This window comes from Manis javanica, chromosome 3, assembly GCF_040802235.1.
Source record: "Manis javanica isolate MJ-LG chromosome 3, MJ_LKY, whole genome shotgun sequence".
Lineage (NCBI taxonomy): Eukaryota > Metazoa > Chordata > Mammalia > Pholidota > Manidae > Manis > Manis javanica.
Window position 1 is genome coordinate 155,002,111 of NC_133158.1, and position 13,272 is coordinate 155,015,382.

General features: G+C 41.6%; 1 protein-coding gene across 2 annotated transcripts in view; it reads right to left on the reverse strand.

The window, feature by feature from the left end:
- Positions 1–2,120: 2,120 nt before the first annotated feature.
- The window catches only part of GYG1 (glycogenin 1), a 28,758-nt gene continuing 17,606 nt past the window's right edge, over positions 2,121–13,272 (reverse strand). Inside the window, exons 6-7 of one of the 2 annotated variants that reach the window (XM_037008265.2) lie at positions 5,203–5,422; positions 2,121–2,977 (exon numbers count right to left, since the gene is read on the reverse strand). In XM_037008265.2, coding sequence (XP_036864160.1) covers positions 2,804–2,977; positions 5,203–5,422 — 394 coding nt within the window. In that variant the 3' untranslated portion in view covers positions 2,121–2,803. Of the gene's footprint in view, positions 2,978–3,214; positions 3,296–5,202; positions 5,423–13,272 lie in introns of those variants that run through there. The other variant, XM_073232231.1, reaches the window with a different exon arrangement.

The window sequence follows — 13,272 nt, forward strand, 5'->3', positions numbered from 1 at the left end:
AATACCATATGATTTCACTTATTTGTATGTGGACTCTATGAACAAATGAACAAACAACAAACCCAGAAAAAGACTCACAAATACAGAGAACAAACCTGTGGTTGCCTGAGGGGAGGCAGGTGGGGCCTTAGACAAAATAGGTGAAACTGATTAAAAGGAACAAATTTACAATTATAAAATAAGTCAAAGGGATGAAAAGTACAGCACAGGGAATAGTCAATAATATTATAGTAACTTTGTAAGGTGACAGATGGTAACTACACATTATGTTAAACATTCTTTAATGCATATAAATGTGAAATCACTATGTGGGACACCTCAAACTAGTATGTCAACTCATATAGATGGGTTCTTTATACTATTCTGCTTACTTTTAATGTATGTCCATAATTTCCCCTTAATAAGATAAAGATAAATTAATTAAACTTCAAATAATTGCTATTGAATTTAGCTCATACCTTGGCCTATGAAACCACTGCCTACTTCTCTACCCTGGTCTTAGAATCCTTTACTTCCACCAAGTTTTGTCTGCCCCAGGGTCTTTGCTCATACAGTTCCCACTGAAGGGAGTGCTCTGCCTTCTCACCCCCTTTTGACTGTCTCTGAGCATCCCTTTCTGGCTTAATCAGCATCTTGTAGGTCTTTCCTGACTACCCGAAGGTTGGACTTTCCTGCTAATGTCAGTGTACCTTCTTTAGCATAATTTTTAATTATATTAGTTTCTTGAATATAAAGAATTATGTGTTTTGTATGCGTCTTTATTTCTATTTCCTGTCCCTTGTGTGATGGTAGATACTCAGTAAGTGCTTGTTGCATGAATTATTCAGTGTTGTCAGTCTTAACTGTTGTGTATGTCAGCTGAAATTGTGTTTGATGTCAAATGAAGATAACTGAATAAATACTTTGGTAGATGTTATTTCTGGAATAAACTTGAGTGTTCCCTTGAAACCAGGCATATCTTTATTACCACTGGGATTGTGAAAGCAACATGGGGCTGAAATGACCTTTGAAATTATATACTGACAGGTTGTCCAGAAGTAAAGGGTCATTCATATGACTTGTAAAATATACTGTAATTAATTAAATTTCAGTTTAGCCAGATTTTTCTAGGTACTGGATTCTCATTGGAAGAGTTTAGTTCATACCCTGCAGTTCAGAGAGTTTTGGACTAGCAGTATCATGAGAGCTTTGCACCACAGCACCTGCCACCCGGAGGCACTTTAAACTGTCGTTTGGCAGTGCTTCATGTACCTGAAGATCACAGCGACTCATTTTCCACCAGGCCAAATAATGGTAGCTTATTTTATCTTCAGAAATCACTTAATATTTTACAATTTCAGGTAAATCCTCAGGTTCCTCTTGAGCTCCTGGGGTGACCAGCCTCCAAGGTGGCCCCCAGTCACCCTTTCCTCCAGGTTTCCACACTCCTGTGTATTCACACTCACACCCGTACTCAACACGGCTGACCTGTCCAACTGACAGGATACTAAGGAAATACAGAGGGTGATCTTGACGGTTAGGTCATAAAGCTGCTGCAGCCCTGCCCTGCTACCTCTCAAGTTCTTCTTGTCCCGGGCTTCTCTCCCCTCTTCCTCAATAGAATGATTACTCATGTTAGTTTTACAAGGCCATTGCTGCATCCTACCCTTCCCTGGCTTGCCATCCTGCAGCCTAGGATCGTCTGTACATTTAGTAAATAGACTTTATACTTCTATCATTTTAAGTTATGGATAAAAACACCAGAAGCCCAATGTTCCAACACTGGTTTAACAGCTGTGAAATGCAACTGTTGATCCTTCACAGACTGCCTACGAACCCACAATGATTTTAAGGTTACAATATTCTAAAATCTGAATACTCAATAGGCAGCAGCAGTGTGGGCGGCAGATGACATAAATGAGATCTCACTTTCCCCCACCTGTCAGATCCACCACCATCACTGGAGAACACTAGATTTAAATCTCTCTAGATAGCTACAAAACTGATCTGCAGAGCTTATTATTGTAGCAGCAAGTTTTATGCTGGTTTTAAAAATAATGACAAATTCTATAAATTATAAAAAATTCCCTATAACATTTTTTTTTTCGGGGGAGTGGGAATCCTTAATTAGACAACCAAGGTATAGCAATAAATCTTTATTTTTCATACAAGGTGTCACTGCAGGTAACCATCAGAAACCACTGCTGTTTGTAGATACACAGAACTGAACAAAGCATTTCAGCATGCTGCCATAGCAAACCGGTGAACAACTTCAGACGCTAAGACTCAGAAAGAAAAGGGGTCAACGCCATTTGCTGATATATTTATGAATCACTAGCAGTATTATTACAGGCTGTCTTCACCTGAAAGCAGAATTACAACCACTCTGGCAGCCTCTGGGCAATCCTAAAATGCAGGTCTCATGATGGGTACAAGCAAGCAAGCAAGAGACAGATGCCCTGTCCCGTTGTGAAGGGAAATGGACTTGGAGCCTGGCTTGGCACATTTAAGTTGATAGAGCCACCTTACTAGTTTAGGAGTGCGTTTCCCTTACCGCATATGCTGGCAATCAGCATAACCATTTCTGAAATGTTAGCTGAACAAGCCCAGGGTTAAAAAGCACAACACCATCCATACCACAGAACTGCTGCTTCACCATTTTTGCCCAGTTCTCACCTGTTGCCCTGCAAAATCCCCTCATCTGATGACTTTTCGTGAAAGCCTCTAGCAACCATAACAGACCTTTCTTAACCCAGCTCTAGGTACTAAGTATCAGAAATAAGTGCCTGTGAAGGGATGTGTCCATAGGAAAATGGCAGTGTGTCTACTGGAGGTAAGTGTCAAGTTTCCTCTTGATGTTGTCAAAGGAATCTGCTCCCATGTAATCAGCCTGGCCCTGTTCCCAGCGCTCCTTCCGTTCTTCTGAAGATACAAAAGGCTGTGCCGTAGCTGGGCTCTCTCCGAGGGACAGATGGGATACAGCTCCTGAGACACCTTCCTAGAAGGAGAGCATAATCAGAGACTTCTTGAGAGCTGAAAATCAGACCATTTGAAAGAATGCAATAAATTGAAGACGGTGAGAAAAGCCAGGATGAATTATCATGCAAAGTAGCAAAAACTGAAAAGCATTACATGAAACAAACAAAAAAAGACATGGAAATACAAGGGTCATATGATTTTTTTCCTAACAAAATGAAGACTTCTTGACTCAGTGAAAACATTGGGAGAACAAAGTAATTAGGGTTAATGTTTAAGTTCTGCATACCTTTCTACAGAAGCCACAAGAGAAAGCCAGTGTATAGACCAAGTCTGAGAGCTGCAAACAGTTCATTAGAAAGTGTAAGATGGATGGACAAGGGAACACAAGTCTCACGATAAATTCTCAGTCTGTGTGGGCTCAGAAAGGTTGAGAACTTAAACAAAAAGATACCTCAGAGGCTAAGCTTCAGAAAGAACCTAACCAGAGAGCCGCACCACATACACAAGTTGTTGCATTATAAAAGCGAGAGCTAAATGGTTCAAGACTATGGACCAAACTTATTTGCTGTTCAAGCTTATTACCAAGTAGCATCTATTCTTGTAGCTTCTGTTAATTTAATTGCTTAGTTTTTGAACAACTGTTTCAAGTCCCATCTTTACCTTTTCTTGGTTCATAATTCTTAGTCCTTGGGTTGCAGAAAGAACAAGGTACATGTGCAGGAAATGGAGCAAACCTACTTTACATTAAATTTGATTCTCATTACACACAGATAGGCAATTCCCTTCAATTGTACACATAAGAATATCAAAGCTATCTATCCTTCAAAAGGCTCTGAGAAGGTACTAGAAATCTTAGCACAGAAAAAGGCAGGTGAATGAATATATATAGGTATTGCTTTAACAGAGAAAATGGTAAAACAAAATTTTTGATTACCTGTTTTTGTTGCCATATATATGCAGTGTATATATATATATGTACATATGTATTTAAATACACAGGAACTTCAGGGTATTTCCTGGGATTGTATTAGAGCTGATGCAAGTTTCCTTTAATTAGCCCTGCCTTTGCCTTCCTCTTTCAATAGGAGAGACATAAGGGGCTCTTCCAGAGTCCCCTGCTCACAGTATTTTCCTAAGGTAACAATCTCTCAGCCCAGTGGATTTGAGTCCCGGTCTGCTACTGACTAGTCTGTTACACAACTAAGAGAGGTTATGTAACTTCTTTGCGCTTCAGTTAGTTTTAAGATATAAAAAGGGGATATTAATAATAATAACTTTGGTAGAGTAGTTGTATGAGTTGAATAAGAAGTGCTAACTTTTCTTAAGCCCTTACTATGTGCCAGGAAATGTCCCAAGTATTGTACGAGTATTGTTTCATGATCACATAAAGCAATTAGAATATTCCTATTCTAATAAGAATATAAGTGTATTTTCCCCTTTCTCCTTTTTATATTTTGGTAAGAGTGTTAGTAAGTGAAATGGCTAAAATTTATACCATAGCAAAGAGAAGGATCTTCTTATAATATCCTAGTCTCTTACAGCAAAATAACTAGTCAGTTAGACTTGATTATAATTCACCCATTCAGTTCTATTCTTTTATCTTAATATGTAACACAAAAGTTTAATGTTATCATCTTCCAAAGAACAAACCTCAGAGGAAGACATTTAAAGTCAAAAAGGACACTAAGCAGGTTGTTACTGTAAATGTTAATGTGTCATCTTCTTCCAAGGAGGCTTCTTTTTCAAGATCATATGTAACCATAAGAGTACAAACATGCTAACCAAAATACTCCTAGGAAAGTATTTGTTGTATATTCATCTCATTGAAATTTTTACTGAAAATATATTCTTCTAAGCAGATGGCAAAATAAAATCAATATATCTAAATGTCTGCAGTTCTAAAACATGACATGGGATATTCTTTATTTTTATAAACTACTAGTTTAGGAATAATACCAGAATCTTAGGACAATGGGCTGAGAACTTTATAGTTACAAGATACAGATATATATAAAAACTTTAAAACCCTTTTGTATGCTCTCAGACTTCAGGAAACTTGCCACAAAATCTATTTCTGCTTTAGTCTTTGCTGGTAATATTTCTCCCTCTAAGATGGACACAGTTTTCTTTCCAAAAAATGTATCTCTTTGTTTAAAATACCACTAAATACTTCGTCTCTATCAGTATACCAAGTTAAAACAAACAAACAATTAAATTGCCTGCAAGAAAAGAAACAGAACCTACCACACTTAGGCATGAGCTGGCGTCTTTGACAAGGCCAAATTGTTGAAGCAGAGGTAAAACCTTGGCTGCGAAGATGCCCCACCACAGGCTGAGAAACTCTGGATGAGTCACGTTGGGATCGTGGGGCTCACTTCTGACACTTTTTGTTTTTGGATCATAAGCGTAACTCCATGGTTTGATTCGTCCCAGGAAATGCACAACTTTGGCGTTTGCTCCAAATCTGCCAAGTGAACACACATGGCAACAGTTAGTGGATTCTGAGCACTGACAAAGGCTGAGCAGCACTTTGACCGGCAGCCTCCACACTGCACCTCCCGTCCTGTAGAGGGGGTGGAAAAGAAAGCAAACTCATTGAAAAAAGCTTAGACATACCTTTAAAACTATTCAGCTGTATGTTAACACATCCTCAACAATCCAAAGGTGGTGGCAGATCAGTGCAACAACTAAACACCAGTCCACTGGGGACAGGAAAAGACAGCCACGTGGAAAACCATTTAATATTGCCTAGCAAAGGTGGAAATGTGCATGCTCTGCAACCTGAAAGCTCAGCTCCTTGGCATATGCCCTGAAGGAACTCTTACACATGTGCAACAGGAGACATAATCAAAATGGTCACAGTGGCAGCACTGTCTGAAATAGTCTTCAGCCAGAAACAACGCAAACGATGGCGTTAGGTTAGGTTACTATTCGGCAAATGTTCACCTTTTCCCAGGCTCTGCAGGGAAAGCACACTCCCCTGCCTTGCTGATACTGGGTATGCACACAGGACCTGCCTTAGCCAGTGACATGGGGCCAGAGGTGACAGTGTATTTTTAAACAGCATTGCTTGTTTCTGCTCACCCTCCCTGAGAGGCTGCACCTTCTGGATAATGTACCTTGGGCAGCCTGCTGGTTCTAGAGCGATGAGACATATGGTGCAGAGGTGGATCAAACCCGAGGCCAGGCACCAACCCCAGCTGAGATTATCAGAGCTGTCCCAGCCTATCCACCAACAGTTGAGCAGGATATACATGCTTATTGTTGAATGTCACTGAGATTTTATTTGTCCATTCTGTTTTTTTAAAGGATGACTTCTGGTAATTTCCTATCATGAAATACAATATAGCATGAAAAATGAGTGAACTACAGCTACACACATCATGTAGCAAATGGATAAACTTTAAAAATATGATGGGGAAAAAAGACAAATTCAAATTAAAACAGACTTACATATGAATCAACTTACATAAGGGTAAAACAAACCAAAAAAAGGACTGTTTAAAGAGTAGTAAACTACAATAAACAAATGTCATGATATTGGTTATCTGCAGGAAAGGGGAAGCTGCGATGGGGAAGGGACAAAAAGGGGCGTCTAGGATCCTGGCTGTATTCTGTTTCCTAACTTGGATGGTGGATATTTTTTTAAAAGCCACATTTTTTGTATATACTTTTTTATGCACGCTGTATTTCACCATAATCCCTCAGAAAGAGTAAGAGTTAAGAGTGGTCCTGTTTTGGCTGGAAAGAAACATGTGCATATAAAACCAAATAATAATAAATGTAAATAGAAGTATCCCAAGGAAGTTGGGGACAGTAAGTGTACAAGGGATTCAGGGGCGGGGAAGTCACTGGAAGCTAAGTTCAGTGGGGCAGTGGGGGTGCATGTGACTTAAATCTTGGACAACAGATGGTTGCTGCGGAGCAGCAGGATGGCAGGTGTCAGGTGAGCACGTGTGTGCAGGACCGGTGTCCTCCGATTATAGCAAAGCTGTGACAAGGAGAGATGAACTGGAGCAGACCAGTGAGTGTTGGGCTCAAGTGTGGAGATTTTAGTGGCTTGATCTGACAGGAAAGCATCTGAGCATGATGTACTGATCAAAATAATCAAACACTATTCATGTAGCCTTTCCTATCTCCTGAAGATTTTTTTGTTTTGTTTTGTTTTAATGTCACAGGCCTATTACACAGCTATCATTATCTGAGAATTTACTATGTTTAGGATCCAGATTTTTTAAGGACATGACTGGAATAATAACAAGTCCTACAAGGCAGGTTTTACTCATGTGTTAACAGAGGCTCCCAAAGGCTAAGTTAGCTGCCCAGAGCCACACAGCTATTAAGTGGCAGAGACAGGATTTGGCACTATTTTGCCTTGCTCAGAAGCCTGAGCCTTTCCCATGCCACCATCCTGCCATTCCAAAACTATGCAAGAATAACAGCAGATTGTAAGAGTACAGGTCATAAGTAAATAGGGAAATTATCTGCTGCTTAAAAGAATATGTTAGCCTAAACAGAAATTTGTGTGTGTCCTTTACAGAAGAGTAACCCAGGATATTTCCCTAGTGATCTCTCTCACCAAAGGCAACAATCAGGTACCAGCCAGAATTTAGGTTGCCTAAAAGCAAAATTGTGAGTAGTTGAATATGAAAAGGAAATTCTGATGTCAGAAGATAAAGTTCAACTGACCTCGACAAGGATAACCAGAAGACTCATTGATTCAGTCCCTGATTTACCTGCCAAAGTACCAGCCAGGACTTAAAAAGAAAACAAACTTGGGTACATATCACAATTGTTTTTAAACTACTGAGAGCCATTCATTGTGACTCAGTAGTGGGGGTTTGTCTCAGCTTGCATACATCTCTTAAAATAAGTGTTCTAATTTTAACTTGATAGAATCTCAAAAGAGACGTCCAGATCACAAGACATAGTTTGAACCCAAGCCAGCAATAATACTGCTTATGTTTGCCATTAAAATAATCCCTGTGATCTGATGTTACCAAAGATCAGATAGAGTTTTCACGACTAGTTTAGCTGTTGAGAAATGTAGCTGGTAATGTGTGGATGACACTACAGAGCTGTTTAGAACGGAAAAGGAACTAATACACGACAGTGCACACAGAGCAATTTTAGCTCTCAGGAAGCTCTTTATGTGCAACATTCAGTGAGGTACCAGGAAGGAGAAGCTGGGCACTGCTCATGTGACCCTTCTTGGGGAGATGAGGCTGCGGTGTCAGCCAGCCTCTGCCCACTTCCATGACTCACAGTCTCTGGTACATGGCTACTTGCTCTTGTACCTTCTCAGACTCACTCTCACACACTAGCCCTACCCCAACACACACACAACCAATCAGCCGCCCTTCCTCTCTCACCAAAAGATTTCTCCTTTCCAACACTCACAGGCTAAGTCAGGAGTCACAGACCCAGGCACCCAAAGGGCGGTGAGGTGGCACCGTGGGGCACAAACAATCGGGTGTCGCATCACCTGAAGAGAACCATTATCCAGCAGCAAATACTGGAGGCCACTGTGGTCCCACTGATTGTCCCTTGCCTTTCAGGCTACTTAATCCTCCCAGTCATGCTCTGGAAGTCAGAACACCATCAGCACTCAAAACCAGACTTTAATAACCTTGAGTAGGACCTAGTCAACTATTAGACCTGTAAGGCTGGCCTGTCTTCACAAAATAGTCCAGGGAGAGCCCCACAATGCCAGGCCACCAGGGAGACCTTCCTGGGGCAGCATGTCAGTCTTAGCCTCTCCTGGTTGACGACTCACTCATTCATTCAACCAAAAAATATAGCCCCCTCCCTGCACCTATGCGCACACACTCTGCCTCCCTTCGTGACACAAGGATGAACTGTCCCAGCTCTTATCTGAAGCCAGGCTTTCCACTTGTGCCCTAGGACGCATCCCTTCAGCTCCTCAAGGACATCACTCCAGCAAGCCTCCCTCCAGTTTCCTGCATCACCAGGTTCCCTCTCTCTCTCCCTTCCTGATTATTCCCATCAATACACAAACATGCTGTAACTTCTCCCATCTTTAAGTAACAACCACGGCCACTCTCTCTTGATCCTAAATCCCCACCTGGCTACCAACTCTGTTCCCTGTTAAAGAAAATGCCTTACAAGAGTCACCTACATTCCCAGTCTCCAATTCTCCATTCTCTTGGACCCATTCCCGTCAGGCTTTCTCCTCCAACACTCCACCAGATGTGCTCTTGCCAAAGTCACTGGTGGCCTCCACATTCTCAGTCCAGTGCCAATTGGTTCCCAGTTGTCCTCTTACCTGACCTATCACAGCATCTGACACGATGGCCCAATCCCTCTTCCTTGAACATACACTTTGTCTGGCCTGTGCAACACCTCCCTTTCCTGGCTTCCCTCTGGCCTTGCTGTTCTTGGTCTTTTGCCCCATTCCTCCCCATTTTCCTGCCTCTGGGCTCCACCTGCTACCATAACCACTCTCTTGGTTACATCGTCTTGTCTCATGGCTATAAATACCACTTACATGCTGACACTCCCAGTCAGCTCTCATCCTGAACTCGAGACTCTCATCTCCTTACCTCTTCCACATTCTTACTAGGATGTTTAATGCATATCTCAAACCAAACGTGTCCTAGTCTTCACACATTCAGCACACCTTTGGGCATCCCTGCCCCTGCAAGCCTGCTGCCCCGAGTCTGTCCCATATTAAGAAATAGCAACTCTTCTGCTCCAGCTGCTTAGGCCCCACACCTTGACAGGCATCTTCGACACCTTTCTCTCATACCCATCCACTATCTGATTTTTTCAAAAGAAACTGGAAATCTGTGTTTCATGTGAAATTCCCTAATTTTTAAGCATCGACAACTGAGTTAGAAGAAGAAGAAGAAAACTACATGAGGAAGACAAAACAGGTCTGTGGGGCCATTCCTGTGGGTGGCCACTAGTCTGAGACCTCTGAGGAAGGTACGGCCTTCCCTCAATCCACATGCTCTCTGCCTCCCACAAGCTCCCTCTCTGACTGAGACAGCATTCCTCAACCAGACTTCTGCCATGAGATATCCCTCCTTTATGCCCTCTGGGTCTGATGTGGAGGTTTTCCCTTGGTGATGCCAACTGAGGTGGGGCCCTGGTATAGACAGCGGTAAGAGTGGAGGACAGATCATCCGAGAGAGACCAACACTTAGAGATGAGGTCAGAGTGACCAGATGGCCACACCAAGACACAAGGCACCTAGGGCCCATAAGGCATCATGTACAGCCAGAAAGGAAGAACAAGCCACCTATGTAACCACCACGTGATTCTTTTTTAAAGCTCAAACCATGATGGTCCGTGCCATATAGGAACATATAGGAAGCTGCACACTCAGCAGTTATGAAGATGGTTAGGCTGTAGGGCCCTCAGCGAGCAGAATGTGGGCACCCTCTCCACGCTCTGGGACTGCCCACTGAATGAATGAGTGAATGGGCCAACGAAAAGCTGAAGAAATGAGTGATTCAAACTACAGCGCTTCAGGATTTTAGGTGAAGACAAAGGAGTATGAAAAGAAATGAACACAGAAAAGCTACCACAGTCCCAGGGGGAGCTGGAGCTAAGTGTGTCTCAGGGGAGGAAAAAGAATCAAATCAGAAATACGTAAGAATAACAGAATTTAGGACAACAAAGTTTCAATTTCACTTTTGGAAAAAAACAATTTTAAAAAGGTTTGGTAAGATCTTAGTGAATAAGCCATACTGAAAAAGAAATAATGGATACAAATATATCTTCAGAGAGTTTAAAGCAGTAAGAAAAAAAAATGGAAAGAAAGCTTTTGGGTTTCTAGACCTAAACCATGCCAGGTCTTAGATCTTATCTAAACTCAAGTAAAAGGGTAAGTTAAAATATTTACTTGTAAATTATTTGGTAAATCTAGCTTTGTAGTCAGTCAGTTTGACTAATTAATTTGTATGGCAATTTGAAGCAATTCCACAAACATCCTAGTGAGAATGTGGAGAGGTAAGGAGATGAGAGTCTCGAGTTCAGAGAATTATCTTTGCTTTAGGCCCACTGTATATAGCACAATTTAAACAGCTTTTAGTCACTGATAACAGAAATCTAAAATGGAACTAAATGTTTGGTTTAAAAGAGAAGAATGAGCTTTTGCCTAGCACTCTGCACAAGCCAAATTCCATGCTACGTGGAAAAAATAGGTTCTTCAGACGGAGAAAACTTAAAAGAAACTAATATGGACTAAAAGCCTATTTCCCAAACATTATGCTAGGCACTTTCAAAAATTCTATTTCATTAAGAAATGCACTTAGGAACTTGTTTCTCAATGCATGTATTACGTATTAACTTAGACATTACTAAGGCAAGCATTTTAGTTCTCAAATTATGCTTTGTTAAGGAGGATCTCTACTATAGAAAATAACACTAATTTTGTTTTTCAGAAGCTATGTTAAAGAATTCATTCAAAGTGGTAAAACTATTAAATGTTTCCTTCATGTTTTATTCTATCCAAATGGTATATAAAGAAAGACATTAGATATGTTATGTTCTTGGCTCAAATTCACATGAAGTTTGATTCATATTACACCACCCATTAGTGGAAACTCCAAATAGTAGCAAGGCTACACTGTTCACACAGATATCCAAGGCTCTAAGATTTTGGGGCATCTAATTACTGCCTTGGTGACCTCATGGCTCAGGGTTGCTTGAAGTTTGTAAGACAAGTTCTCAACTCCTTTTTCCATGAAGCCCAAGTTGCTCTAAACCACTCTACGGCTTCTCATTCTACTTGCTGTCAGCCACACTGTCCTAGGGAGCCAGCACCACAGAGCCACTCAGCCCTGGAGGTCAGTCCGAGCCCAACAGTGGGGCTGCACATTCATGCCAAGCTCCCAGAGGTCCACAGGGCTCTCTGTGGAGCAGTTATGGTAGCCCAGATGTTTGCCACAGCCTACCTCAGGTTAAAAGATGTGGGCCATAGTTTTACATTAACTTGAAACAAACAAAATGTTAGCTATCTGCCTTTCAGCCCTTCACAATTTTAAGAAAAATGGGAGGAAAAACGTATCTAGAAATGGATCCCTTCAAGAAAAACAAGTGCCTTTTCCAGCAGAGGGAAGAGCAAATGAGTTCTCTGATCTGCTTTCAACATTCCGAAATAGGGAGCTATCAGGGGAGACAAGGCATCACTCTAAAAAGTCTTATCACAGAAATGGAGAGCTAAAAGCCCCAAGGGCAAGTGGCACAGAGGCAGCATTAACTCTGTCAGGCCCCAGGCCAGCTGACATCTGGCTAAAGGATGGGGTTGCTCCCAACCTCCCCCGTGTCATGTACTCTATAGCTTGGACATAAACCAAGGAGATTTCCAAAATTAGTACTCATTTGTTGAGCCAGGAAGAAGAAACCATCCTAACCGTTTTGGTCATTTAGATCTCAAACTGTTTTTCTGGGAAATTCATTTACAGGATATAAAAACAACTGGGTTCCTGAGAGAGGGGGCTGAAGTTCTAGCAAATAACTTTATCTTCCCTGCAAAAACTTAACTCCGCTCCACCTGCTTCTTGTTCTACTTTGTCAAAATTAAATAAATGCAGGCAGTGTCTGTGCAAACCAGGCTATCACTGAAAGGTACAATGTGTTCAATTTTGGTGGTAAGGTGCAAATCAGATGAAGTCCCAATGAACCACAGGGGAAACAGTTGCTAGGCACTGGGAGCCAAATCACACGAAAAACATGAAGCTTTAAACACTAGGTGCACCCTGTTTGAGAACTGAGACCGACGGGAGGATGTCAGGTTCATGTCATCCCATGACACATGCTCACTCTGCAGAACTGAGTGGAATGGTGGGTACAACCACTCACACTACTACTGATTCCTTCTCCTCAGCACGCTCACCTTTCTGCTTGCTCAGCTGAGTCTAGGCAATTAATGAAGCAACAGCTCTACTACAAATGCAGTTCTAGGAGATCAAAATACCATGCTGTGCAGAAACACTGCTCAAACTAGCAGGGTTAGTTATGAGGCAATAAGGATTAAAGAGAATTAGGCCCACATTTCCAAGCAAAGCAGGTTTGTACTTTACAAAACCAAGGACTAAAGGCCAAAATAACGCTTTTCCTATTCTATCCCTTGATAGTAAATCCTGTTCTGTTTGCTGTACTCAGACTACAGTTGGTATGTGTGAGAATTTGCCTGTTTCATTCCAGAAAGGGAAGAGAAGGAAGAGGCTGTAATATGTCAGAGACATATGCCAAGAGAACAGTTAGGGAGGAAAGGACACAAGACACTTACACTCCTTATCTGAGGGATGCGGACAAGAGTCTGCTAGAAAAGAACAGAAAAGG